Source organism: Hyperolius riggenbachi, chromosome 11 (genome assembly GCF_040937935.1).
Source record: "Hyperolius riggenbachi isolate aHypRig1 chromosome 11, aHypRig1.pri, whole genome shotgun sequence".
NCBI classification, from domain to species: Eukaryota; Metazoa; Chordata; class Amphibia; order Anura; family Hyperoliidae; genus Hyperolius; species Hyperolius riggenbachi.
In genome coordinates this window covers 3787225-3812237 of record NC_090656.1, presented here as the reverse complement: position 1 = coordinate 3812237, position 25013 = coordinate 3787225, and the positions used below count along the sequence as shown (strand labels likewise).

The following is a 25013-nucleotide window of genomic DNA, read 5'->3' as shown; positions in this document are numbered from 1 at the left end:
GGAGGGGAAAAGCACTAGACAACCGGGGTAACTGTATAGGGGTTGGGGGGCATCAGACACCAAGGAACTATATAGGGGAGGAAGGACCACTATACACCAGGGAACTGTATGTAAGGGCGAGTGGGGCCACTGCACACCAGGGAACTGTATGCAGGAGGGGGGGGGGGGGAGCCCTAAACACCAGGGAACTATATAGGGGAGGGAGGACCACTAGACACTAGGGAACTGTATAGGGGAGGGAGAGGGGCCACTAGACACCAGGGAACTGTAGGAGAGGGATGGGGCCACTAGACACCAGGGTACTGTATAGGGGAGGGAGGACCACTAGACACCAGGGAACTGTAGGAGAGGGATGGGGCCACTAGACACCAGGGAACTGTATAGGGGAGGGGGCCACTAGACACCAGAGAACTGTATAGGGGAGGGGGCCACTAGACACCAGGGAACTGTATAGGGGAGGGGGCCACTAGACACTAGGGAACTGTATAGGGGAGGGGGCCACTAGACACTAGGGAACTGTATAGGGGAGGGGGCCACTAGACACTAGGGAACTGTATAGGGGAGGGGGCCACTAGACACTAGGGAACTGTATAGGGAGGGATGGGCCACTAGACACTAGGGAACTGTATAGGGAGGGAGGGGGCCACTAGACACCAGGGAACTGGTATAGGGGGAGGGATGGGCCACTAGACACCAGGGAACTGTATAGGGGAGGGAGGGGACCATTAGACACCAGGGAACTGGTATAGTGGAGGGATAGGCCACTAGACACCAGGGAACTGTTGGAGGGGGCATTGAACACCAGGGAGCTTTTAGGCCTGCAAATTGGTCCCAGGTTTCAATTTCAGACCACTTGACCATATGCGCCCTCTCCTCATGTAACCTGATGTTGGATTACACGCCTACTCTGTGGGGGACATACTGGCTACCCAGAGCTACCTAATACTGAGGGGCACCTCTGGCTACATAATACTGGTGAGGGGGCGAGGGGGGAGAAGGAACACAAAGGTGTCGAATTAAAAGAAAAAAAAATGTCCCACTCTGTGGGAGAAGTGTTTAGCTCCGGCGTTAGGAGTTTGGCCGCGGCAGGTTGAGCCATCTTTCGGCCTCACAATGCGCCCACAATATTAGTTTAGCTTCGCACACTTACCTGTAAGAGCAGCAGGGCCTTCCCATCTCGGCTCAGTGCCTCCTGCAGGAGGTAGGTGAGTCGGGAATTACGGTAGGGAATGTGAGGCTGGTTGGAGCGCAGCGCTGAGATGACGTCGCCCAGAGCAGACAGAGAGCGGTTGATGCACTGAGCCTCCCGCAGGCGGTCGCCGGCAGCTCCTGAGCGAGACACCCTCTCTGACCCCGCCAGATCCACCAGATACAGCTTTCCTGGAGAAGACACGACCGTTAGGGGGGTAAACTATTATGCTTGTGAGATACATGTGTAAATGTGGGCGTTACGCTGCTTTGTAAGGACTAACTCTACTGAGAAGTAATATCTGTACTGAAATGATTCTAAATGTTTACTAGAGACTATATCTGGCTGTAGTGAGGCGTTTCCTTGCCAGAGACACGAGTCTGTAAATACTTCTGGAGTGATAAACATCCAAGAGTCCATAAAAGAACATGACGCAGGCTCAAACTTTTAGGTAGTTTTTCAGTCTCTAAGTTACTTAACCACTTTTTCCACCACTACAGTGTACAGTGTATCTACTTCCTCTGTGACTTCATCTAAGCCACAAGGACGTAGATATATGTCTTGTAGCTGAAGCACAGCTGTGCACACCTCCGGCACTGTCTGCTGCAGTACTAATTGGTGAAAGGGAATATATGTTCCCTGAGCTAATAAGATTGATTTTTTTTTCCATTTAAAATATTTTTATTTTCTCCGTTCATAGTGAAAGATACACACACTAGCATTATTTCAGAATCAAATATCGTCACTATAAATTGCGACAGGAGTTTTCCGATAAACGGTAGAAATGGCCAAACAAAATGTGTGTTTTTTATCTACAATAGCGCTTTTTATTTTTACACTGGAATTGGTAAAACTGGGAAATAATTTCTAATTTTTGTCTCTTTTTTCCATTACATTGCATAGAAAACAAAATTGTTTATGGGGAAAAATGCCACATACAATGAAAGCCTAGTTAGTCTTGAAAAAAACAACGTAGATTTCATTTAGGTGTCATAAGTAGGGATAACATTATTGCCAATTAGCTAAAATGTCAAAACTGCTCTGGTCCATAAGGGGAAAACAAGGTCTGGATGCCAAGTGGTTAAAAGAGGAACGGTAATGAAAGTAACGTGATTAATAAAATAGCTTTTTTTTTTTTACAATATTATTGTGGAAATTGCCCATTGTAAAATCTTTCCTCTCCCCGATTTACATTCTGAAATGTATCACTGGGGGTGACATCTTTACTCCTGCCAGGTGATCTCTGCGGAATGTTTGTTCACTCCTTGTTCCCAAGCCAGTGAAAATAATACCTGGTCTCCCAGAATGCTCTGGGGGGAGAATTCTGCATAGCTTAAAGGAGAACTGTAGTGAGAGGGATATGGAGGCTGCCATATTTATTTCCTTTTAAGCAATACCAGTTGCCTGGCTATTCAGCTAATCCTCTGCCTCTAATACTTTCAGCCATAGGCCCCGAACAAGCATGCAGCAGATCAGGTGTTTCTGACAAATTTAGACAGATATGACAAGATTAGCTGCATGCTTGTTTCTGGTGTGATTCAGACACTTCTTTAGGCAAATAGACCATCAGGGCTGCCAGGCAACTGGTATTGCTTAAAAGGAAATAAATATGGCAGCCTCCATATCCCTCTCACTACAGTTCTCCTTTAACAGCCTAGGTTGTGACATCACTGGGAGGGTGGGGCTACATACCAATATCCCATATATAATAAAGTCCCGTTCGGTGTGTCCTCCTGCGCCCCTGAGTTGTGCCTGGCGCGGATACTCGGCACGCGGACGGACTTCAGACACCAGAGGAGGATGGGCACAGGGACACGGGCGTACATGCACGAGGGGAAGGGAGGGGGGGTCGCAGCCAAGGCTTAACAGGCAGGCCTTTTAACTAGTACAGGAATATATAAATATAGGAAATGTTCCTGATGCTGAAACCAGGAAAATTACCATAAAAGTGGGCATCCTGGATAATATACTGCATTCTGCTATATGTCACTACAGGGCCTCTTTAACCACTTGGGGGCCATACGCTGGGTTTGTGGTTGCTGAACTCTGACACAGCTCACGCCCCGACCACTCGCACAGACCGCCCCTAATGATAGCAGAGTTCTGTACATCGATCAGGAGCCTGACCATGTGATCGTGGTGAGCCAATCAGTTACCAAAGAGTAAATTTTATTTATAAAGGGCTCTGATCCTTAAACTGTCTGGGAAGAGTCTGGGGAGGGCCAGACACTGCAGCAGCTCAGACTGGTCACCGCTCCCCACCATCTGGTGTATGTACCTGTGGTGCAGATTCCTGTGCTGGTCTCTCGCCCGCGGGCAGTCAGGATAAGGAGGGCATGAGAGCGGGAACTGTGGGTGTTGAGGTTGGTGTGTTCTGTGGCCCTCTGTCTGTGCCCCAGCTCCAGGATCTGCAAGGAAAACAGGCAGTGAGTGTATAGCAATACATGAGGACGCAAACTGTCACCTGCAGTGATCATTACTAATATCCTGTCGGAAGGATATAAGTTTACACTTCTCAATCGGACTTGTATAACCTGGAGGACATGATCTGGTCCCCAACTGGAGAGACCTAGAGCTGCAAGGTGAGAGTGCTATCCACTATGCTGCCCACGCTAAAAAAAAAAAAAAAAAAAAAAAAAAAAAAAAAAAAAACCAGCCCCCTACGGCTGTCCCGTGCCCTCGCATTCACTCACAGATCCTCCTGTCCCACGCCACCAGCTAGTTTCACTTTGCCGACAGGCCTGGCCATGCTTAGCTTTCTACGCGTTCCCGTCCTCAATAGCTTCCTGCGCAGGGCACTATTGCGGATGGAAACGCATAGAAGGAGAGGCGTGGCCAGGCCTGCGCAGACGCAGTGAGCCCGTCAGCCGAAAATGAAGATAGCTGGCGGCGGGAGACAGGAGGATCCGCCAGTGACTGCGAGGGCACAGGATGGTGGCAGGGGGCTGGCAGAAGCCCCAGGTGAGTAAAACTGATTTTTTGTTGTTGTTTTTTTTAGGATTAAGGATCCCTTTAAAGCAAATATAAATATAGTAACATTAGAATCAAATATTTTTATTTGAAGCTTAGTATCTACATTTTTAGGACTGAATTCTAAATAGCAGCCATGACAGTCTGATATCAAATCTGCTGGGGGAGGGGGGGGGGCGGTCAGGTGAATCTGCAGCTTCCTGTGCGGCCGGCCGGTCAGGTGCCTCCACATACCTTGTTTATGTCCTGCAGGTTGCGCACGCTGCGCTGGGTCAGACCTGGAACATAAAGTTCCCCAACACTTCCCGGAGACATCTTTATATCCAGAGAGGCATTACTGTCTGAGCCAAGCAGATCCCTGAAGAGAGAAAGACATCCGATTATACACCGATCCCAGCTCTGCATGACTGCTACTCCCATCATCCTCTACTCCATAATATACCACAATCACTCCTATAGCTACTACTGCTAACTACTACTCCCATCATCCTCTACGCCATAATATACCACAATCACTCCTATACCTACTACTCCAAAACTACTACTCCCATCATCCTCTACGCCATAATATACCACAATCACTCCTATACCTACTACCGCTAACTACTACTCCCATCATCCTCTACTCCATATGACACCGCAATCACTCCTATACCTACTACTCCAAACTACTACTCCCATCATCCTCTACTCCATAATATACCACAATCACTCCTATAACCTACTACTCCAAACTACTACTCCCATCATCCTCTACGCCATAATATACCACAATCACTCCTATAGCTACTACTGCTAACTACTACTCCCATCATCCTCTACTCCATATGACACTGCAATCACTCCTATAGCTACTACTCCTAACTACTACTCCCATCATCCTCTACTCCATAACACACCGCAATCACTCCTATAACCTACTACTCCAAACTACTGCTCCCATCATCCTCTACTCCATAACACACCGCAATCACTCCTATAACCTACTACTCCTAACTACTGCTCCCATCATCCTCTACTCCATATGACACAGCAATCACTCCTATAACCTACTACTCCAAACTACTACTCCCATCATCCTCTACTCCATATGACACAGCAATCACTCCTATAACCTACTACTCCTAACTACTACTCCCATCATCCTCTACTCCATATGACACAGCAATCACTCCTATAACCTACTACTCCAAACTACTACTCCCATCATCCTCTACTCCATATGACACAGCAATCACTCCTATAACCTACTACTCCTAACTACTACTCCCATCATCCTCTACTCCATATGACACCGCAATCACTCCTATAACCTACTACTCCTAACTACTACTCCCATCATCCTCTACTCCATATGACACCGCAATCACTCCTATAACCTACTACTCCTAACTACTACTCCCATCATCCTCTACTCCATATGACACCGCAATCACTCCTATAACCTACTACTCCTAACTACTACTCCCATCATCCTCTACTCCATATGACACCGCAATCACTCCTATAACCTACTACTCCTAACTACTACTCCCATCATCCTCTACTCCATAATATACCACAATCACTCCTATAACCTACTACTCCAAACTACTACTCCCATCATCCTCTATCCATATGACACGGCAATCACTCCTATAGCTACTACTCCTAACTACTGCTCCCATCATCCTCTACTCATATACAGAAGACCTAGTAAGAACAATCATTCCCATCAACCTCTGATACCTATGCAGAAATCATCCTCAGTCATGTGCAGGGACTCCGCCCTCTCCTCAGGGACTCCGCCCTCTCCTCAGCCCTCACCTCAGGGACTCCGCCCTCTCAGCCATTACCTCAGGGACTCTGCCCTCTCCTCAGCCCTCACCTCAGGGACTCCGCCCTCTCAGCCATTACCTCAGGGACTCTGCCCTCTCCTCAGCCCTCACCTCAGGGACTCTGCCCTCTCCTCAGCCCTCACCTCAGGGACTCCGCCCTCTCAGCCATTACCTCAGGGACTCTGCCCTCTCCTCAGCCCTCACCTCAGGGACTCCGCCCTCTCAGCCCTCACCTCAGGGACTCTGCCCTCTCCTCAGCCCTCACCTCAGGGACTCTGCCCTCTCCTCAGCCCTCACCTCAGGGACTCTGCCCTCTCCTCAGCCCTCACCTCAGGGACTCTGCCCTCTCCTCAGCCCTCACCTCAGGGACTCCGCCCTCTCCTCAGCCCTCACCTCAGGGACTCCGCCCTCTCCTCAGCCCTCACCTAAGGGACTCCGCCCTCTCCTCTGCCCTCACCTCAGGGACTCTGCCCTCTCCTCAGCCATCACCTCAGGGACTCCGCCCTCTCCTCAGCCCTCACCTCAGGGACTCCGCCCTCTCAGCCATTACCTCAGGGACTCCGCCCTCTCCTCTGCCATCACCTCAGGGACTCTGCCCTCTCCTCAGCCCTCACCTCAGGGACTCTGCCCTCTCCTCAGCCCTCACCTCAGGGACTCCGCCCTCTCCTCAGCCCTCACCTCAGGGACTCCGCCCTCTCCTCAGGGACTCCGCCCTCTCCTCAGCCCTCACCTCAGGGACTCATTGTAGATTTCCACCATGCTGACGCTCAGCTGATGCTCCCAGGAGTCCGACCTCTGGCTCACTTCGGACAGGAGGAGACGCAGCGCCCGCTGGTTGATGCCCGGGTTTGAAGTAACGCCCTGCAGGGAAAAATGTAACAATAAGCCAGATATCCTAAATTCCTTCCCAATATAGACAATTCCCTCACTTCCTAAAGGGGTTCTGTAAATATATATAAAAAAAACAAAACCTGACGCTTACCTGGGGCTTCTACTGGCCCCCTGTAGCTGTCCTAGCCTGCGCCGACCTCTACGATCCTCCGTTCCCCGCCGCCGGTCACGGTCCAATTCGTCTAACTGGACTAATGCAACTGCGCAGATTCTCGCTCCCGCTCGTGTCTCAGGGAGAAGGATGTGCTTATGGCTAGGGCTGGGCATGCAAGAAGGTAGCTCGTCTTAAAGCGGATCCGAGATGAAAAACTAACTATAACAAGTAACTTGTCTATATATCTTAGCTAAAGTTTAGATCGTTTACACAGCAAATCTAGCTGCAAACAGCTTCAACAGTTTATGATTATTTATTCCTGTGATACAATGAGAGCAGCCATGTTCTGTTTGTCACATTGTCACAGGCTGAGGGCTGGAGATGCTATCAGGCTGCCTGTGTATAAATTCAGTCCCCTCTCCTCCTCCCTCCTCCCCTCTGCCTCTGAAATCAATGGCTAGAAACCTCCTCCTCCTCTTGTTCATATGTATATACAGTATGTATATATGTATAACCTGGTCATATTGTATTTTTAATATCTATTTCAGAATAATCCTGTCTCACTGTTTTTAATCAGCAGAAGATTGCTTGTATCAGGTGCTGCTAGGGAGGCTCCGCCCTCTCCTCAGGCTCATACTCTTCCCCTGTCCTCACTTACCTCCATACTGTAGGTCTTTCCGGAACCTGTCTGCCCATATGCCAGAATACAGACATTGTAACCATCCAGGCAGGATGTGATGAGGGGAGACACTTCAGAGAAAACCTGCAGAAACACAGAGATGGTCTGTTATGGTGCAGAGGTACAACTCCCTCCCCCATGAATGCACAATCATTGCTAGAGGTAGAACTCCCTCCCCCATCTGTCCCCATGCATTGCTAGAGGTACAACTCCCTCCCCCATGGGTCCCCATTCATTGCTAGAGGTACAACTCCCTCCCCCATAGGTCCCCATCCATTGCTATAGCACACCATATATTTACACCTCCACCCTACAGCCATTTTTATTACAGTTATACCTTCACCTCCAGCATAAGCTAACATCCTAAATATCAGCACTGTCCCCCTCATGCCCCACCTCCTGCTCTCACCTCCTCCTGAGTGGCACGCGGGGTGAACACTTTGTCCATCTCAAAGCTGAGTGTCTTCCCTTTCTGTGTAACCTGGAGAATCCCATCATCATCCGAGTCAAAGGCCACCACATTCTGTGCGCCGGGACCCGCCCCATCCTCCGCTGTGATTGGCCGGACACGAGCGAGGACGCGAATATTCCCTGTGACGAGACATTAAAGAGGCCCTGTAGTGACGTATAGCAGAATGCAGTAAAGAGGCCCTGTAGTGACATATAGCAGAATGCAGTAAAGAGGCCCTGTAGTGACGTATAGCAGAATGCAGTAAAGAGGCCCTGTAGTGACGTATAGCAGAATGCAGTAAAGAGGCCCTGTAGTGACATATAGCAGCATGCAGTAAAGAGGCCCTGTAGTGACATATAGCAGAATGCAGTAAAGAGGCCCTGTAGTGACATATAGCAGAATGCAGTAAAGAGGCCCTGTAGTGACATATAGTAGAATGCAGTAAAGAGGCCCTGTAGTGACATATAGCAGAATGCAGTAAAGAGGTCCTGTAGTGACATATAGCAGAATGCAGTAATGAGGCCCTGTAGTGACATAAAGCAGAATGCAGTAAAGAGGCCCTGTAGTGACATAAAGCAGAATGCAGTAATGAGGCCCTGTAGTGACATAAAGCAGAATGCAGTAAAGAGGCCCTGTAGTGACATATAGCAGAATGCAGTAAACAGGCCCTGTAGTGACATATAGCAGAATGCAGTAAAGAGGCCCTGTAGTGACATATAACAGAATGCAGTAAAGAGGACCTGTAGTGACATATGGCAGAATGCAGTAAAGAGGCCCTGTAGTGACATATAGTAGAATGCAGTAAAGAGGCCCTGTAGTAACATATAGCAGAATGCAGTAAAGAGGTCCTGTAGTGACATGTAGCAGAATGCAGTACAGAGGCCCTGTAGTGACATATAACAGAATGCAGTAAAGAGGCCCTGTAGTGACATATAGGAGAATGCAGTAAAGAGGCCCTGTAGTGACATATAGGAGAATGCAGTAAAGAGGCCCTGTAGTGACATATAGTAGAATGCAGTAAAGAGGCCCTGTAGTGACATATAGCAGAATGCAGTAAAGAGGCCCTGTAGTGACATATAGCAGAATGCAGTAAAGAGGCCCTGTAGTGACATATAGCAGAATGCAGTAAAGAGGCCCTGTAGTGACATATTGCAGAATGCAGTAAAGAGGCCCTGTAGTGACATATAGCAGAATGCAGTAAAGAGGCCCTGTAGTGACATATAGCAGAATGCAGTAAAGAGGACCTGTAGTGACACATAGCAGAATGCAGTAAAGAGGACCTGTAGTGACACATAGCAGAATGCAGTAAAGAGGCCCTGTAGTGAAATATAGCAGAATGCAGTAAATAGGCCCTTTAGTGACATAGCAGAATGCAGTAAAGAGGCCCTGTAGTGACATATAGTAGAATGCAGTAAAGAGGCCCTGTACTGACATATAGCAGAATGCAGTAAAAAGGACCTGTAGTGACACATAGCAGAATGCAGTAAAGAGGCCCTGTAGTGACATATAACAGAATGCAGTAAAGAGGACCTGTAGTGACATATGGCAGAATGCAGTAAAGAGGCCCTGTAGTGACATATAGTAGAATGCAGTAAAGAGGCCCTGTAGTGACATATAGCAGAATGCAGTAAAGAGGTCCTGTAGTGACATGTAGCAGAATGCAGTACAGAGGCCCTGTAGCGACATGTAGCAGAATGCAGTAAAGAGGCCCTGTAGTGACATATAGCAGAATGCAGTTAAGAGGCCCTGTAGTGACCTATAGCAGAATGCAGTAAAGAGGCCCTGTAGTGACATATAGCAGAATGCAGTAAAGAGGTCCTGTAGTGACATGTAGCAGAATGCAGTACAGAGGCCCTGTAGTGACATATAACAGAATGCAGTAAAGAGGCCCTGTAGTGACCTATAGCAGAATGCAGTAAAGAGGCCCTGTAGTGACATATAGCAGAATGCAGTAAAGAGGCCCTGTAGTGACATATAGCAGAATGCAGTAAAGAGGCCCTGTAGTGACATATAGTAGAATGCAGTAAAGAGGCCCTGTAGTGACATATAGCAGAATGCAGTAAAGAGGCCCTGTAGTGACATATAGCAGAATGCAGTAAAGAGGCCCTGTAGTGACATATAGCAGAATGCAGTAAATAGGCCCTGTAGTGACATAGCAGAATGCAGTAAAGAGGCCCTGTAGTGACATATAGTAGAATGCAGTAAAGAGGCCCTGTAGTGACATATAGTAGAATGCAGTAAAGAGGCCCTGTAGTGACATATAGTAGAATGCAGTAAAGAGGCCCTTTAGTGACATATAGTAGAATGCAGTAAAGAGGCCCTGTAGTGACATATAGCAGAATGCAGTAAAGAGGCCCTGTAGTGACATATGGCAGAATGCAGTAAAGAGGCCCTGTAGTGACATATAGTAGAATGCAGTAAAGAGGCCCTGTAGTGACATATAGCAGAATGCAGTAAAGAGGTCCTGTAGTGACATGTAGCAGAATGCAGTACAGAGGCCCTGTAGTGACATATAACAGAATGCAGTAAAGAGGCCCTGTAGTGACATATAGCAGAATGCAGTAAAGAGGCCCTGTAGTGACCTAGAGCAGAATGCAGTAAAGAGGCCCTGTAGTGACATATAGCAGAATGCAGTAAAGAGGCCCTGTAGTGACATATAACAGAATGCAGTAAAGAGGTCCTGTAGTGACATATGGCAGAATGCAGTAAAGAGGCCCTGTAGTGACATATAGTAGAATGCAGTAAAGAGGCCCTGTAGTGACATATAGCAGAATGCAGTAAAGAGGTCCTGTAGTGACATGTAGCAGAATGCAGTACAGAGGCCCTGTAGTGACATATAACAGAATGCAGTAAAGAGGCCCTGTAGTGACATATAGCAGAATGCAGTAAAGAGGCCCTGTAGTGACCTAGAGCAGAATGCAGTAAAGAGGCCCTGTAGTGACATATAGCAGAATGCAGTAAAGAGGCCCTGTAGTCACATATAGCAGAATGCAGTAAATTATTCAGGATACCCTCTTTTACTGTTCCTCACTAACACTAAGAGCTGGGTGTTACACTCACCTCGCAGGCGCACCAGCTGGTTATGACACTCTTTGCGCAGGTGAAGTTCTCGTCTGTATTTGGAGAGGAGTTCTGTGTTTGCATCTTGCACGGTCTTTGCAACCTTTGTAAACTGGAACATAAATATTGTCATGTATCCCCTCCTCCTGGAAGGTGGCCCCTCCCAAACACCTCCTCCTCCCAGTCGTCACCACTGATGGCCCGCCCCCAGCGATATATTCCTCCCGCACACACTTCCTCACCTCGTCTCGGGCCTCGCCCACGGCCTCCTGCAGCATGCTGGGAAAGTCTCGCACTTGCTTCTTTAGAATGTTGTAGTCATGCGTAAGCGTGCGCAAAGCCGGCTGCAGCATGAGGAGGTTCCTGCGCACACCTGATGGCCAAGAGACAGAAAAGAGGGGGGGTGGGGTGAGGACCAGCTAAGAAAGACACTGGAGAAAGCTACAAAACATAAATAAAGGGAAGAGGATTCGGAGGAGAAATGACTAAGTGGTGTTATAACATCAGAAAAGTTTGTCAGAATGTTTGGCCCGCATCATAGGACACTGGAGTACTCCTGTATAGTAGTGGGGTGCAGGCGAGGCAGATGTACCAGCACTGGCATTGTCAGTTCTTCCTTTATAAAGGGAAAGTTTTCAAACATGAGCAATAAGTTAGATTAATTAGAGATAAGGCAAGGCAAATAACATTTACCGTATATTGGGCTTGTCTCCTGGCAGATTTAAAGCACTTGAGCAGCAGCCACTAGGGGGCGCTCTATAGGCAGTAGGAGTGATAGGCCAGAGCTGCAGCCACTAGGCAGGGGTGTTCTATAGGCAGTAGCAGTGTTAGGCCAGAGCTGCAGCCACTAGGGGCGCTCTATAGGCAGTAGCAGTGTTAGGCCAGAGCTGCAGCCACTAGGGGGCGCTCTATAGGCAGTAGCAGTGTTAGGCCAGAGCTGCAGCCACTAGGGGTCGCTCTATAGGCAGTAGCAGTGTTAGGCCAGAGCTGCAGCCACTAGGGGCGCTCTATAGGCAGTAGCAGTGTTAGGCCAGAGCTGCAGCCACTAGGGGGCGCTCTATAGGCAGTAGCAGTGTTAGGCCAGAGCTGCAGCCACTAGGGGGCGCTCTATAGGCAGTAGCAGTGTTAGGCCAGAGCTGCAGTCACTAGGGGGGCACTCTATATGCAGTAGCAGTGTTAGGCCAGAGCTGCAGCCACTAGGGGGCGCTCTATAGGCAGTAGCAGTGTTAGGCCAGAGCTGCAGCCACTAGGGGGCGCTCTATGGGCAGTAGCAGTGTTAGGCCAGAGCTGCAGCCACTAGGGGGCGCTCTATAGGCAGTAGCAGTGTTAGGCCAGAGCTGCAGCCACTAGGGGGCGCTCTATAGGCAGTAGCAGTGTTAGGCCAGAGCTGCAGCCACTAGGGGGCACTCTATAGGCAGTAGCAGTGTTAGGCCAGAGCTGCAGCCACTAGGGGGCGCTCTATAGGCAGTAGCAGTGTTAGGCCAGAGCTGCAGCCACAAGGGGGGCGCTCTATAGGCAGTAGCAGTGTTAGGCCAGAGCTGCAGCCACTAGGGGGCACTCTATAGGCAGTAGGAGTGTTAGGCCAGAGCTGCAGCCACTAGGGGGCGCTCTATAGGCAGTAGCAGTGTTAGGCCAGAGCTGCAGCCACTAGGGGGCGCTCTATAGGCAGTAGCAGCGTTAGGCCAGAGCTGCAGCCACTAGGGGGTGCTCTATAGGCAGTAGCAGTGTTAGGCCAGAGCTGCAGCCACTAGGGGGCGCTCTATGGGCAATAGCAGTGTTAGGCCAGAGCTGCATGCATTAGGGGGCGCTCTATAGGCAGTAGCAGTGTTAGGCCAGAGCTGCAGCCACTAGGGGGCGCTCTATGGGCAATAGCAGTGTTAGGCCAGAGCTGCAGCCACTAGGGGGCGCTCTATGGGCAATAGCAGTGTTAGGCCAGAGCTGCAGCCACTAGGGGGCGCTCTATAGGCAGTAGCAGTGTTAGGCCAGAGCTGCAGCCACTAGGGGGCACTCTATAGCCAGTAGCAGTGTTAGGCCAGAGCTGCAGCCACTAGGGGGAGCTCTATAGGCAGTAGCAGTGTTAGGCCAGAGCTGCAGCCACTAGGGGGCGCTCTATAGGCAGTAGCAGTGTTAGGCCAGAGCTGCAGCCACTAGTGGGCGCTCTATAGGCAGTAGCAGTGTTAGGCCAGAGCTGCAGCCACTAGGGGGCGCTCTATAGGCAGTAGCAGTGTTAGGCCAGAGCTGCAGCCACTAGGGGGCGCTCTATAGGCAGTAGCAGTGTTAGGCCAGAGCTGCAGCCACTAGGGGGCGCTCTATAGGCAGTAGTAGTGTTAGGCCAGAGCTGCAGCCACTAGGGGGCGCTCTATAGGCAGTAGCAGCGTTAGGACAGAGCTGCAGCCAATAGGGGGCGCTCTATAGGCAGTAGCAGTGTTAGGCCAGAGCTGCAGCCACTAGGGGACGCTCTATAGGCAGTAGCAGCGTTAGGCCGGAGCTGCAGCCACTAGGGGGCGCTCTATAGGCAGTAGCAGTGTTAGGCCAGAGCTGCAGCCACTAGGGGGCGCTCTATAGGCAGTAGCAGTGTTAGGCCGGAGCTGCAGCCACTAGGGGGCGCTCTATAGGCAGTAGCAGTGTTAGGCCAGAGCTGCAGCCACTAGGGGGCTCTCTATAGGCAGTAGCAGTGTTAGGCCAGAGCTGCAGCCACTAGGGAGCGCTCTATAGGCAGTTGCAGTGTTAGGCCAGAGCTGCAGCCACTAGGAGGCGATCTATAGACAGTAACAGTAGCAGTGTTAGGCCAGAGCTGCAGCCACTAGCGAGCACTCTATAGGCAGTTGCAGTGTTAGGCCAGAGCTGCAGCCACTAGGGGGCACTCTATAGGCAGTAGCAGTATTAGGCCAGATCTGCAGCCACTAGGGGGCGCTCTATGGGCAATAGCAGTGTTAGGCCAGAGCTGCATGCACTAGGGGGCGCTCTGTAGCCAGTAGCAGTGTTAGGCCAGAGCTGCAGCCACTAGGGGGGCTCTATAGGCAGTAGCAGTGTTAGGCCGGTGCTGCAGCCACTAGGGGTGCTCTATAGACAGTAGCAGTGTTAGGCCAGAGCTGCAGCCACTAGGGGGCGCTCTATAGGCAGTAGCAGTGTTAGGCCGGAGCTGCAGCCACTAGGGGGTGCTCTATAGGCAGTAGCAGTGTTAGGCCGGAGCTGCAGCCACTAGGGGGTGCTCTATAGGCAGTAGCAGTTTTAGGCTGGAGCTGCAGCCACTAGGGGGTGCTCTATAGGCAGTAGCAGTGTTAGGCCGGAGCTGCAGCCACTAGGGGGTGCTCTATAGGCAGTAGCAGTGTTAGGCTGGAGCTGCAACCACTAGGGGGCGCTCTATAGGCAGTAGCAGTGTTAGGCCAGAGCTGCAGCCACTAGGGGGCGCTCTATAGGCAGTAGCAGTGTTAGGCCAGAGCTGCAGCCACTAGGGGGCACTCTATAGGCAGTAGCAGTGTTAGGCCAGAGCTGCAGCCACTAGGGGGCGCTCTATAGGCAGTAGCAGTGTTAGGCCAGAGCTGCAGCCACCAGGGGGAGCTCTATAGGCAGTAGCAGTGTTAGGCCAGAGCTGCAGCCACTAGGGGACGCTCTATAGGCAGTAGCAGTGTTAGGCCTGAGCTGCAGCCACTAGGGGGCGCTCTATAGGCAGTAGCAGTGTTAGGCCAGAGCTGCAGCCACTAGGGGGCACTCTATAGGCAGTAGCAGTGTTAGGCAAGAGCTGCAGCCACTAGGGGGGCGCTCTATAGGCAGTAGCAGTGTTAGGCCAGAGCTGCAGCCACTAGGGGGCGCTCTATAGGCAGTAGCAGTGTTAGGCCAGAGCTGCAGCCACTAGGGGGGTGCTCTATAGGCAGTAGCAGTGTTAGGGAGACTTGCCTAAGATCTCCTTACTGAATAGGTGCTGGCTTACTGAACAAGAAGAGCCAATATTTGAACCCAGGTGTCCTGTGTCAGGGGCAGAGCCCTTAAAGTGTACCAGACACTAAAAAAAATGAAAAAAATCATACTTACCTAAGGCTTCCTCCTGCCCCCTCCAGCTTGATCGCTCCCTCAGCGCCGTCCTCTGCCTCCTCTTCCTCCGGACAGAGTCCTGGTATCTTCAGCCAGTCGACACATGCGCAATGCGGCTGCGCATGCTCCTCCGTCTCACTCCTACGGCCAGGAGAGTTCTGCGCCTGCATAATAGTACTGCGCAGGCGCAGAGAGCTCCCGGCCACAGAAGTGCAGCGGGGAGGCCAAGCATGCGCAGTAAGCCCCGACTGCTAAAGATACCGGGACTCCGTACAGAAGATCGTGGAGGCAGAGGACAGCGCTGAGGAAGCGATCAAGCCAGAGGGGGCAGGAGGGAACCTCAGGTAAGTATGATTTTTTTTTTACTACATCTCTGGTTTCCTTTAAATTGGACCTGAACTCTTGCACAGGATAGAAGGAAAACAGAGAGAAATGCACCCTGTATGTATCTAGAGAGTTTAACCTGTATAGTTCCCCCTCATCTGCGACTAATCACAAGTGTAATTTGATCTCTCAGCTGAGTTAGCAGTAGGTATGTAAACTCTGGGAAGGCTATTCCATACAAACAAGCTTACCATCTAGACTCAGGTGTACAGATCTCATCTCCTCTTGTGCTTTATCGTATGCGTCCGCCACCGCTAGCTCCTTCTCCTCCTGCAGCACCTGAAACTCCCGCTCCATTCCTGCACGAAGGCGGTCCAACTCTGCTGCATACATAGCCACCTGCAGGAGAAAGAGAGTCAGTACAGATCATAGAATGCCACCTGCAGGAGAAAGAGAGTCAGTACAGAGCACCACCTGCAGGAAATAGTACAGATCATAGAATGCCACCTGCAGGTTAACCTCTTGAGGACCATGGTGGTAAACCCCCCTAGTGACCAGCCTAATTTTACATTAATTGGCCACTGCAGCTTTAAGGCCAAGCTGCAGGGCCGTATACCTCTGCACACAAGTGATCTCCCCCCCCTTTTCTCCCCACCAACAGAGCTCTCTGTTGGTGAGGTCTGATCGCCCCCCCCTGTGTTTATTTATTTTTTTTATAAATATTTGTTTGTTTGTATTTTAAATATTTTTTGACATTTTCTTTTCTTTTTCTAAATCCCCTCCCTCCCCCCAGCCGGCCAATCACGGCGATCGGCTGTCATAGGCTTCTGCCTATGAGAGCCGATCGTTCTCTTGTCCCCCATGGGGACAGCCGTGTCACACGGCTGTCCCCAGTGCAGCTCTGCTGCTGATCGCAGCGCTGCACATATAAATACACGGCGGTTTCGCCGTGTAAGTCTCCCGAGCGGCGATCGCCGCTCGGAGACTGAAGGCGGAGCCCAGCTCCGCCCACCAAGCGGGAGATGCGTGCGCACCGTGCGCGCGATCTCCCGTAAACTGCTGCCCCAGGACTTTCCGCCAATTGGCGTTAGCTGGTCCTGGGGCTGCCGCCGCGGCCACGCCTACTGGCGTGACGCGGGCGGCAAGCGGTTAAAGAGAGTCAGTACAGAGCACCACCTGCAGGAAATAGTACCGAACATGAAGCAGAACCTGTAGTAGGCGATAGAGCTGTTTTTTATGACTGGTGCACTTAAAGTGGATCCGAGATAAACGTTTTACTCATTGCATAATTGTGTTCCTTTCATATAGTTTATAGGGCATTCCTCAAGCCAAAGACTTTTTTTGTTTTGTTTTAATACTCTAATGCCCTATAAACTTAACAAGCCTCGCCCACAGCTTCTCCAGAGAGCCTTGGCACTCTCAGCCTTAGTAGCAAGGGCTTATGGGAGCTCAGTCTGGACAGGAGGAGGAGGAGGAGGTTACTAGCCAGAGATTTCAGAGGCAGAGGGGAGGAGAGAGGAGGAGAGGGGAGTGAAGTTTTCACAGGCTGAGGGTTGGAGATGCAGATCAGCTTGCCTGTGTGTAATGTGACAAACAGAACATGGCTGCCCTCATTGTATCACAGGAATAAATAATCATAAACGGTTGAAGCTGTTTGCAGCTAGATTTGCTGTGTAAACTTTACATAAGCTATATAGACAAGTTATTTGTTATAGTTAGTTTTTCATCTCAGTTCCACTTTAAAGAGAGTCTGAAGCGTTTTTTTGTTACCTCTTTTTTATTCTGCAGCCGTCTTCAGCATTAAAAACCAAACTGATTTGCTGCCTCCCCGCAGCAGAACGAGGTATTTATGCCCCAGAAATGCCATAAAAAGATTCTGCAATCACGTCATTCTGCTTCCTGGTAGAGGCAGAGCTGTGCACAGTAGCTCCGCCTCTTCTCCAGCCAATCTCCGCCTCTCCCCGCCCCTCAGTCTTCTTTCACAGAGAGGGGCGGGGAGAGGCGGAAAACGGCGGAGATTGACTGGATAAGAGGCTGAGCTACTGAGCACAGCTCTGCCTCTACCAGGAAGCAAAATCTGCAACTTCAAAAGTCGTGGAATTTTGCCCGGGTATTTCAGGGGCATAAATACCTCGTTCTGCTGCGGGATGCGGCGAATCAGTTTGGATTTTAATGCTGAAAATGGCTGCAGAATAAAAAGAGGTAATAAAAAATGTTTCAGACTCGCTTTAAAAGTAGGATGCCGGATTACAGAGTACTCCTAGCAAGAGGCCTAGAGACACAGCCAGGAAGGAGTACCCCTGGCAGACGGCAGGAGGAGGCCCACTGTCGGGAATGCAGTACATGTGGCAGAATGAGTTTAGGATTACGGCCTCCACCAAAGTTCTGCTATAAGGCTCAATGATGTGTAGTTATCCCTGTGGCAGGAAATGTAACACACTGCCCTTTCTACTTTGGGAGTCACACAGCTGCTCCTAACTGACCAGCTCAGCAGCTACATCCACAACAGGAGAGGAAGCCAGCCGTACTGGAGTGAGAAGCACATCTGGCCCATGAAACAAAGTATTTTGCCCATCAGTTTGCTTCTGTAAACTGATCTTTATCACAATTTACCATTATTAGTTTGGGGGTTGGCTAAGCTGTAAAGAGGAGCTGTCAGCTATACCATCTCAGAAAAAAACACCAAATATATAAATAAATACTTGCTCTACTTACATAACATGTATTGCACTGTCCACGTTTTGATTTTAGTGATTTACTACAGTAGAACAAGAGACAATCCTTCTTAGCATTTCCCATTTTCAGTGTGGCTATTTTGAAGCCAATCCTGATGTCATTTCCTCCCTTACTCTCCTCTGCCTGATTGTATATGCATTGCCTGCCCTTCACTATGGAAAGTGCATTGTCTCAGCATGAGAAATACTGGCCAATCAGAGAGGAACAGAGGTGTGTGGGAGGGAAAACAGGAGGGAAAGAGGCTTCAGCCAATCAGGCTGCATTAGTTAAGCCTGAGGGGACGTAGAGAAGAAAAAAAGGACAACCCAGCATGCCCTGCAACTTCCTGTGTCTGGCAATGTACCAAATAAGAGTCAGGTCAACTGGGGAATGATGTTTTATGGAGAAGAAAAGTAATAGTGATTTTAACTTTTGGATTATCGTGCTGGGTATGATAGAAGACAGAAAAAACACAGGGACACCGGGAGCCCGATATCGTGTGATAACGTCTCAAGAATGGGACTATAAAGTAAAGGATGATATACTCACAAAGGTAGGTTGCTTTTGAAGGCAACCACCATCAGTACATGTGGAGAAGTACCGTCTCCACTCGGCCTTTTTGGTCGCTGCTCCTAAGAAAAGTGGTGCCCTATACCAGGATAGGAACAACCTCCCTAACTAGTAGGGTATAAAAGTTCAGGAAAAACGGTAGGGGGCGCCCTCTAATATAGCACAATAGCACTTAACTGTTTGTACGATGTATAGATTCACAGGATAAGAGTCATTAATCCTACCTGTGCTGAAGATACTCAGACCGATAAATTGATCAACAACTTTTTATTGATATTTCGAAATAAGCACTTGGACAACGCGTTTCGCGACATAAGTCGCTTCCTCAGGTCAAATAAACGTGCTAAATTGCTATACCGGATCGCTGGGCGCCATCTTTTTAAGGATTCATATACTTTATAATGTTTCCGGCTGGAGGGTGAATAGTAAAAATAATAATTAAAAAAAATAAAAAAAATAAAATAAAAAAAATAAGGGTAAACACTTTTCTTGAATATTCATGTGAGGGCTGGGTCCCAAAGGTATGAGGCATAACGTATATTTAGGTGATAACTTAATACTGTAATATATTACAGAACATGAAGCAAGAGAGGATTTGCTTTATATCAGAAATTATGTTCCAGGCAGATGTTTAGGCCGTCTGGCTGCAGGGTCCTCAGTTTGAATACCCAGAACATTTCTCTGGCTTTCAATGTTCCAAATCGATCTGGGGCCCCCTCTGGGACTTGTTCAATTGGGCAAAGTCTCGCTGTTTTGTGGCTGCAATTGTGTATGTCTTTAAAGTGTCGGGACAGACCGTGTTTGGTAAAACCCTTGAGGATGTTGCGTCTGTGCTGTCCCCACCTGTCTCTCAGGGATTGGGTAGTCCTACCTACATACTGTTTCATACACGTGCATGTGATCAAGTAGACTATAAATTTAGAAGCGCAGTCAATGTGTCCATAGATCTCATATGTCTCCCCCGTGACTGCAGATATAATCTCAGTTTGCCCGTCCTCGATTTTTTGACAACATAGGCATCTTTTTTGTTTGCATCTCCATACTCCTTTACTTCTCACTGTATCTGTCTGGCTATCTTGTTTCGTTGTAGTTCTGATCCTGCTAGGGGCTAGCGTATTTTTTAGAGTTTTGACTCTTCTGAAGACACACCTAGGGGCGTTATTAAGGTCTTCTCTCAAGAATGGATCATTCAGTAGAAGTGGCCAATGTTTCTTTAGGATGTTCTTAATAGTCACATGGTTATTTGCGTATCTGGTTATAAATAAGGGTTGGGAGGCGGTGTTCGTAGGTTCCAGTGGTGTTCTTGGTGTTTTGTTCTTATTGAGTAGGGAGCGTCGGTCGGTATTTCTAGCTTTGTTTCTAGCTTCTCTTATTAGAGACTTTGGGAAGTGTTTTTGTTTGAACTTCTTTGTTAGAATACTGGCCTGTGTGTCGTATGTTTGTAGTTCTGTGCAATTCTTGCGGATGCGTAAATATTGTCCATATGTGTCACTGCTATGGTGCAATGTTCTCCTTATAATCTGTACCACGTGTAGGGTTACTTGCACTGTCGTCACTGGCCAGTATGTTGTAATGTTTTCTATAAATTGTACTATGTGTAGTGCTACTTGAACTGTTGTCACTTGCCAATATGCTGTAATGTTTCGTTATAAATTGTACTATGTGTAGTGTTATTCGCACTGTTGTCATTGTCAATATGCCTTGTGTCCACAAATAATTCCGAGGGCGGCGCCTGTCGCACTTGGCGAATAAAGTCATTCTGATTCTGATTCTGATTCTGATATGGGATATTATTTTTCCAAGGTTTGTAATGACAGCTCCTGTAGTCAATATATCCATTTGCATCCACCGATTTGAAATGATTGCGGGATTTGATAGTATCTCCTTCATTGTATAGCACTACATCGAGATATTCTATTTTTATCCTGCTAGTGTTTGAGGTGAACGACATTCCCCAATTATTATCGTTCATATAAAGCACAAAGCTATTGGTAGAGTCTAGATCACCATCCCAGACAAAGATTAAGTCATCAATGTACCGACGATAACACACAACGTTTGTGGAGAAGGGATTATCTGGTCCCAATAAAAGATCTTCCAGCAGACCCATTGTCAGATTAGCATAATTTGGAGCATAGTTGGCTCCCATTGCGGTTCCCCTTTTCTGTACATATATGGTGTTAAGGAATTTAAAGAAGTTGTGTGTAAAGGAAAACTCAGTCACCTTAGGGTGCGTACAGACATGCGACTATAGTCGTTTGAAACAATCGTTACCGATGGCATTGCCCGACGATCGTTCGTAAAAAGTGCACAAACGATCATTAAAACGACCGACCAACGAGATATGTCGTTGGTAAAGAACGATTCATTCTGCCAGATCTTTTCCAACGACCATCGTTCAAAAAGTAATGTCTGTACAACGATCGGTCGTTGATCGTTCGTTCTCAAAGCTTTGCACATGCTCAAACAGTTCTTTTTGACACTTGTGTTTGAAATCAGTTTATACATCATGTTGCGCACGCAACGCTCGTTTCAAGATCGTTCGTACACGAACGATTTTCAAAGTAGCCTTTCTTCAAACGATCATCGGCCGATACCTCCTTTAACATCGTTCGTCGTTCAGAACGAACGATCGTTATCGTATGTCTGTACGTACCCTTAAGGAGGAAGAGCTTTTGTTTCCCAGGCATACCATCATCTCTGTTCAAGTAGTGCCAAATAGCTCTAAGTCCCACTTGATGGTGTATGTTCGAGTATAAGGACGCCACATCCAGGGTTAGCCATCTATAGGTTGGTTTCCATTTTACTTCCCCTAGTTCTTTCAACAGCTGGGTCGAATCTTTGAGGAACGATGGTAATGCCTGTACATACGGTTTGAGGTGTATGTCTATTAATTCTGATAGGTGAGAAGATAATGAGTTAATTCCTGCTATGATGGGTCGACCAGGTGGATTTGTGATAGATTTATGTCCCTTTGGCGCCCAGCGATCCGGTATAGCAATTTAGCACGTTTATTTGACCTGAGGAAGCGACTTATGTCGCGAAACGCGTTGTCCAAGTGCTTATTTCGAAGTATCAATAAAAAGTTGTTGATCAATTTATCGGTCCGAGTATCTTCAGCACAGGTAGGATTAATGACTCTTATCCTGTGAATCTATACATCGTACAAACAGTTAAGTGCTATTGTGCTATATTAGAGGGCGCCTCCTACTGTTTTTCCTTAACTTTTGGATTGCCTGGTTAGCATCCTTATTACTTGTTTACCAGATACAAATAAAGAATTGATTTTCGCTGTTATGCCCGACAGTTACACTTTAAGTGCACACAGCCGGCTGCTTGCATTTTGCTTAGCCAATACTAAACGCTTTTCTTCTACCGAGCATGTTGTGTTTTGAGCCCCCAGGGGGATACTGAACTGCGAACGCAAACCTAAAAGGTGAAATGTCTCCAATTATTTTGTGAGATGAAGATGTGGTTGGAGAATTCCTGTATAAGGTCAGGGTAGGTGTACAAACACAATCATATCATGGTAGGTATCTAGCACAGCAGGTGGCTCAGGGAGATGACATCATCATACAGTGACGAGAGTAAGCTGACCTGGGCTCGTAGCTTGGCCGCCTCCTGTTGTTCATGCTGCAGTTGTTTCTTCATCTCGTGTAACGTTCGATTATTGCGGTCCAGCTGTTCCTGGAGGTAAAGTGTCTGCTCCTCGGCCTGTCCGAGCGCCGCCTTCATCTCCTCCGACTCCACCTCCACCGTCTGCACCACATACTGCGGGGGGAGAAAACAGACCGCGTCAGAGAGACCTCCCGCCACACATACTGAGGGGAGAGAACACAGACCGCGTCAGCAAAGAGCCCCAGAGGGAGACCTCCCGCCCCACCGCCAATCAACCGAGATATCCTGTTATGTCTTATCGATACTTTCATCCTAAATCGTAAATCGATCAGACATTGCAACCAAAATGATGCTTCTCAAAAAACAAAAAAACACCAACTTAATAATGCGAAAATATACCACCCCAGTAAGATGTGATGAACTGAGCTGCGTGTAGTTCTGTTGTTCATGAATACCTACAGTGCTGCCCATAATTATTCAAAGCCCTGGTAAATTTTGACTTAAAGTTACTTTTATTCAACCAGCAAGTCATTTTTTTGACAGGAAATGACAGAGGTGTCTCCCAAAAGATAATAAGACGATGTACAAGAGGCATTATTGTGAAAAAAACAAAACACAAAAACATTGGATAGCTTTTATTTACATTTGAGCAAAAAGTGTCCAGTTCAAAATATGTGAGGGGGGAAACTTTTCAAGATGGGTGGTGACCATGGCGGCCATTCTGAATCCAACTTTTGTTTTTTCAATAGGAAGAGGGTCATGTGACACATCAAACTTATTGGGCATTTCACAAGAAAAACAATGGTGTGCTTGGTTTTAACGTAACTTTATACTTTCACGAGTTATTTACAAGTTTCTCTTTGTTTACAACCATTGAAATGTCGCTGAGGTTAACACGTAAAGAGCGGATAGAAATTGTGGTGATCTCTGGTGAACACAGTAACCGGGTCATTGCAGCAGATTACAATGCATGACACCCTACGAGACCACCCATCTCCCATGCTACAGTTAGCAAACTGCTTGCTAAGTTTTGTAAAACTGGTTCAGTGTTGGATTTGCCAAAATGTGGACGCATGAAATCTGTCACTAATGAAGAAACATCAGTGGCTGTCCTAGCTTCATTCAGCAAGAGCCCACAGCGTAGCACTCGCCGCATGTCACTGGAGAGTGGCATTAGTCGAACATCCCTTCGGCGGATATTAGCTACTCACAAATGGCACCCTTACAAACTCCAGCTACTGCAGCATCTCAACGAGGATGACCCAGATCGGCGCACTGAATTTGCAGAATGGGCAAAACAAAAACTGGAACAGGACCCTCAGTTTACGCAGAAGATTTTGTTCAGTGACGAGGCAAACTTTTATGTGAATGATGAAGTTAACAAACAAAACCACCGCTATTGATCTGACACTAACCCACATTGGATAGATCCCTCCAAGACTGTTGGAACAAAAAAAATGATGGTATGGTGTGGTATATGGGGTACAAAGATAGTGGGGCCATTCTTCATCAATGGAAACCTCAAGGCCACTGGATATGTGAAGTTGCTACATGATGATGTGTTCCCCTCTTGATGCACTGAAGCTGGCACGTTCCCTGAGTTTTTCCAGCAAGATGGTCATACCTCCCAACATTTCAATGTCCCAAAACGGGACAATTAGGCCACACCCCTGGCCACGCCCCCAACCCCCTAGTCACGCCCACCCCAGGGGAAAAAAAAGTTTGTTTTTTTTAAAATAATTTTGTTATTAAATTACTCCCAAATGGGAGGGTGCCGGGGTGGTGGTGGTGAGGAGGAGGAGGGGGGTGGCCAGGCAGAGAGAGGGGGGGAAAAAAGCCGATCGAGGCACCAGCCCGCCCGGTATGCGGCATGTATGGCCGCCGCCGCCGCCGCCGCCGCCATCATTATCCTTCTCCCTCCCTCCTAATATGTCCCCCAGTGTCCCCGGCTTCCCCCCGCACAGTAATATGGGCAGCGGAGCGGGCAGTGAGTCTTACCACTGCCTCTTCGCTGCGTACCGGGATCTCCTCTGATCTTCTCGCTTCCTGTGACGTCACACAGGAAGCAGGAAGGAAGATCAGAGGAGATCCCGGTACGCAGCGGAGAGGCAGTGGTAAGACTCACTGCCCGCTCCGCTGCCCATATTACTGTGCGGGGGGAAGCCGGGGACACTGGGGGACATATTAGGAGGGAGGGAGGGAGAAATAAATAGCGGCGGCAATCCATCCCGCATGCAGATCCCCGGGGCTGGTGCCTCGATCAATTTTTTTCCTTCTCTCTGCCCAGCGGCCGGGACAGAAGGGGGGCAGCGCGGGATGGCGGGAGGGGCCCCCCAAATCGGTACAGTCCCGATCAAATCGGGACTGTTGGGGACTATGAAGATGGTGCACCACCACATTATGGGGTCAGGTCCGAGCATTCCTAGATGAACAGTTTCCTGGAAAGTGGATTGGTCATCGTGGGCCAGTTGAATGACCCCCAAGGTCTCCCGATCTGACCCCCTTAGACTTATCTTCAAGGTCATCTGAAGGCAATGGTCTATGCTGTGAAGATACGAGATGTGCAGCACCTGAAACTACGGACACTGGAAGCCTGTGCTGGA

At 48.6% G+C, this 25013-nt stretch overlaps 1 protein-coding gene across 6 annotated transcripts in view; it reads right to left on the bottom strand.

Moving 5' to 3' along the window:
• Positions 1–25013, bottom strand: part of KIFC3 (kinesin family member C3) — a 123886-nt gene that overhangs the window by 9871 nt on the left and 89002 nt on the right. For all 6 annotated transcript variants that reach the window (XM_068261148.1, XM_068261153.1, XM_068261149.1 and 3 more), the window contains 10 exons: positions 22390–22563; positions 15759–15906; positions 11394–11524; positions 11152–11263; positions 8050–8231; positions 7620–7724; positions 6707–6837; positions 4394–4517; positions 3468–3597; positions 1151–1380 (listed from right to left, as the gene is read on the bottom strand). In XM_068261148.1, coding sequence (XP_068117249.1) covers positions 1151–1380; positions 3468–3597; positions 4394–4517; positions 6707–6837; positions 7620–7724; positions 8050–8231; positions 11152–11263; positions 11394–11524; positions 15759–15906; positions 22390–22563 — 1467 coding nt within the window. The remainder of the gene's footprint in view (positions 1–1150; positions 1381–3467; positions 3598–4393; positions 4518–6706; positions 6838–7619; positions 7725–8049; positions 8232–11151; positions 11264–11393; positions 11525–15758; positions 15907–22389; positions 22564–25013) is intronic.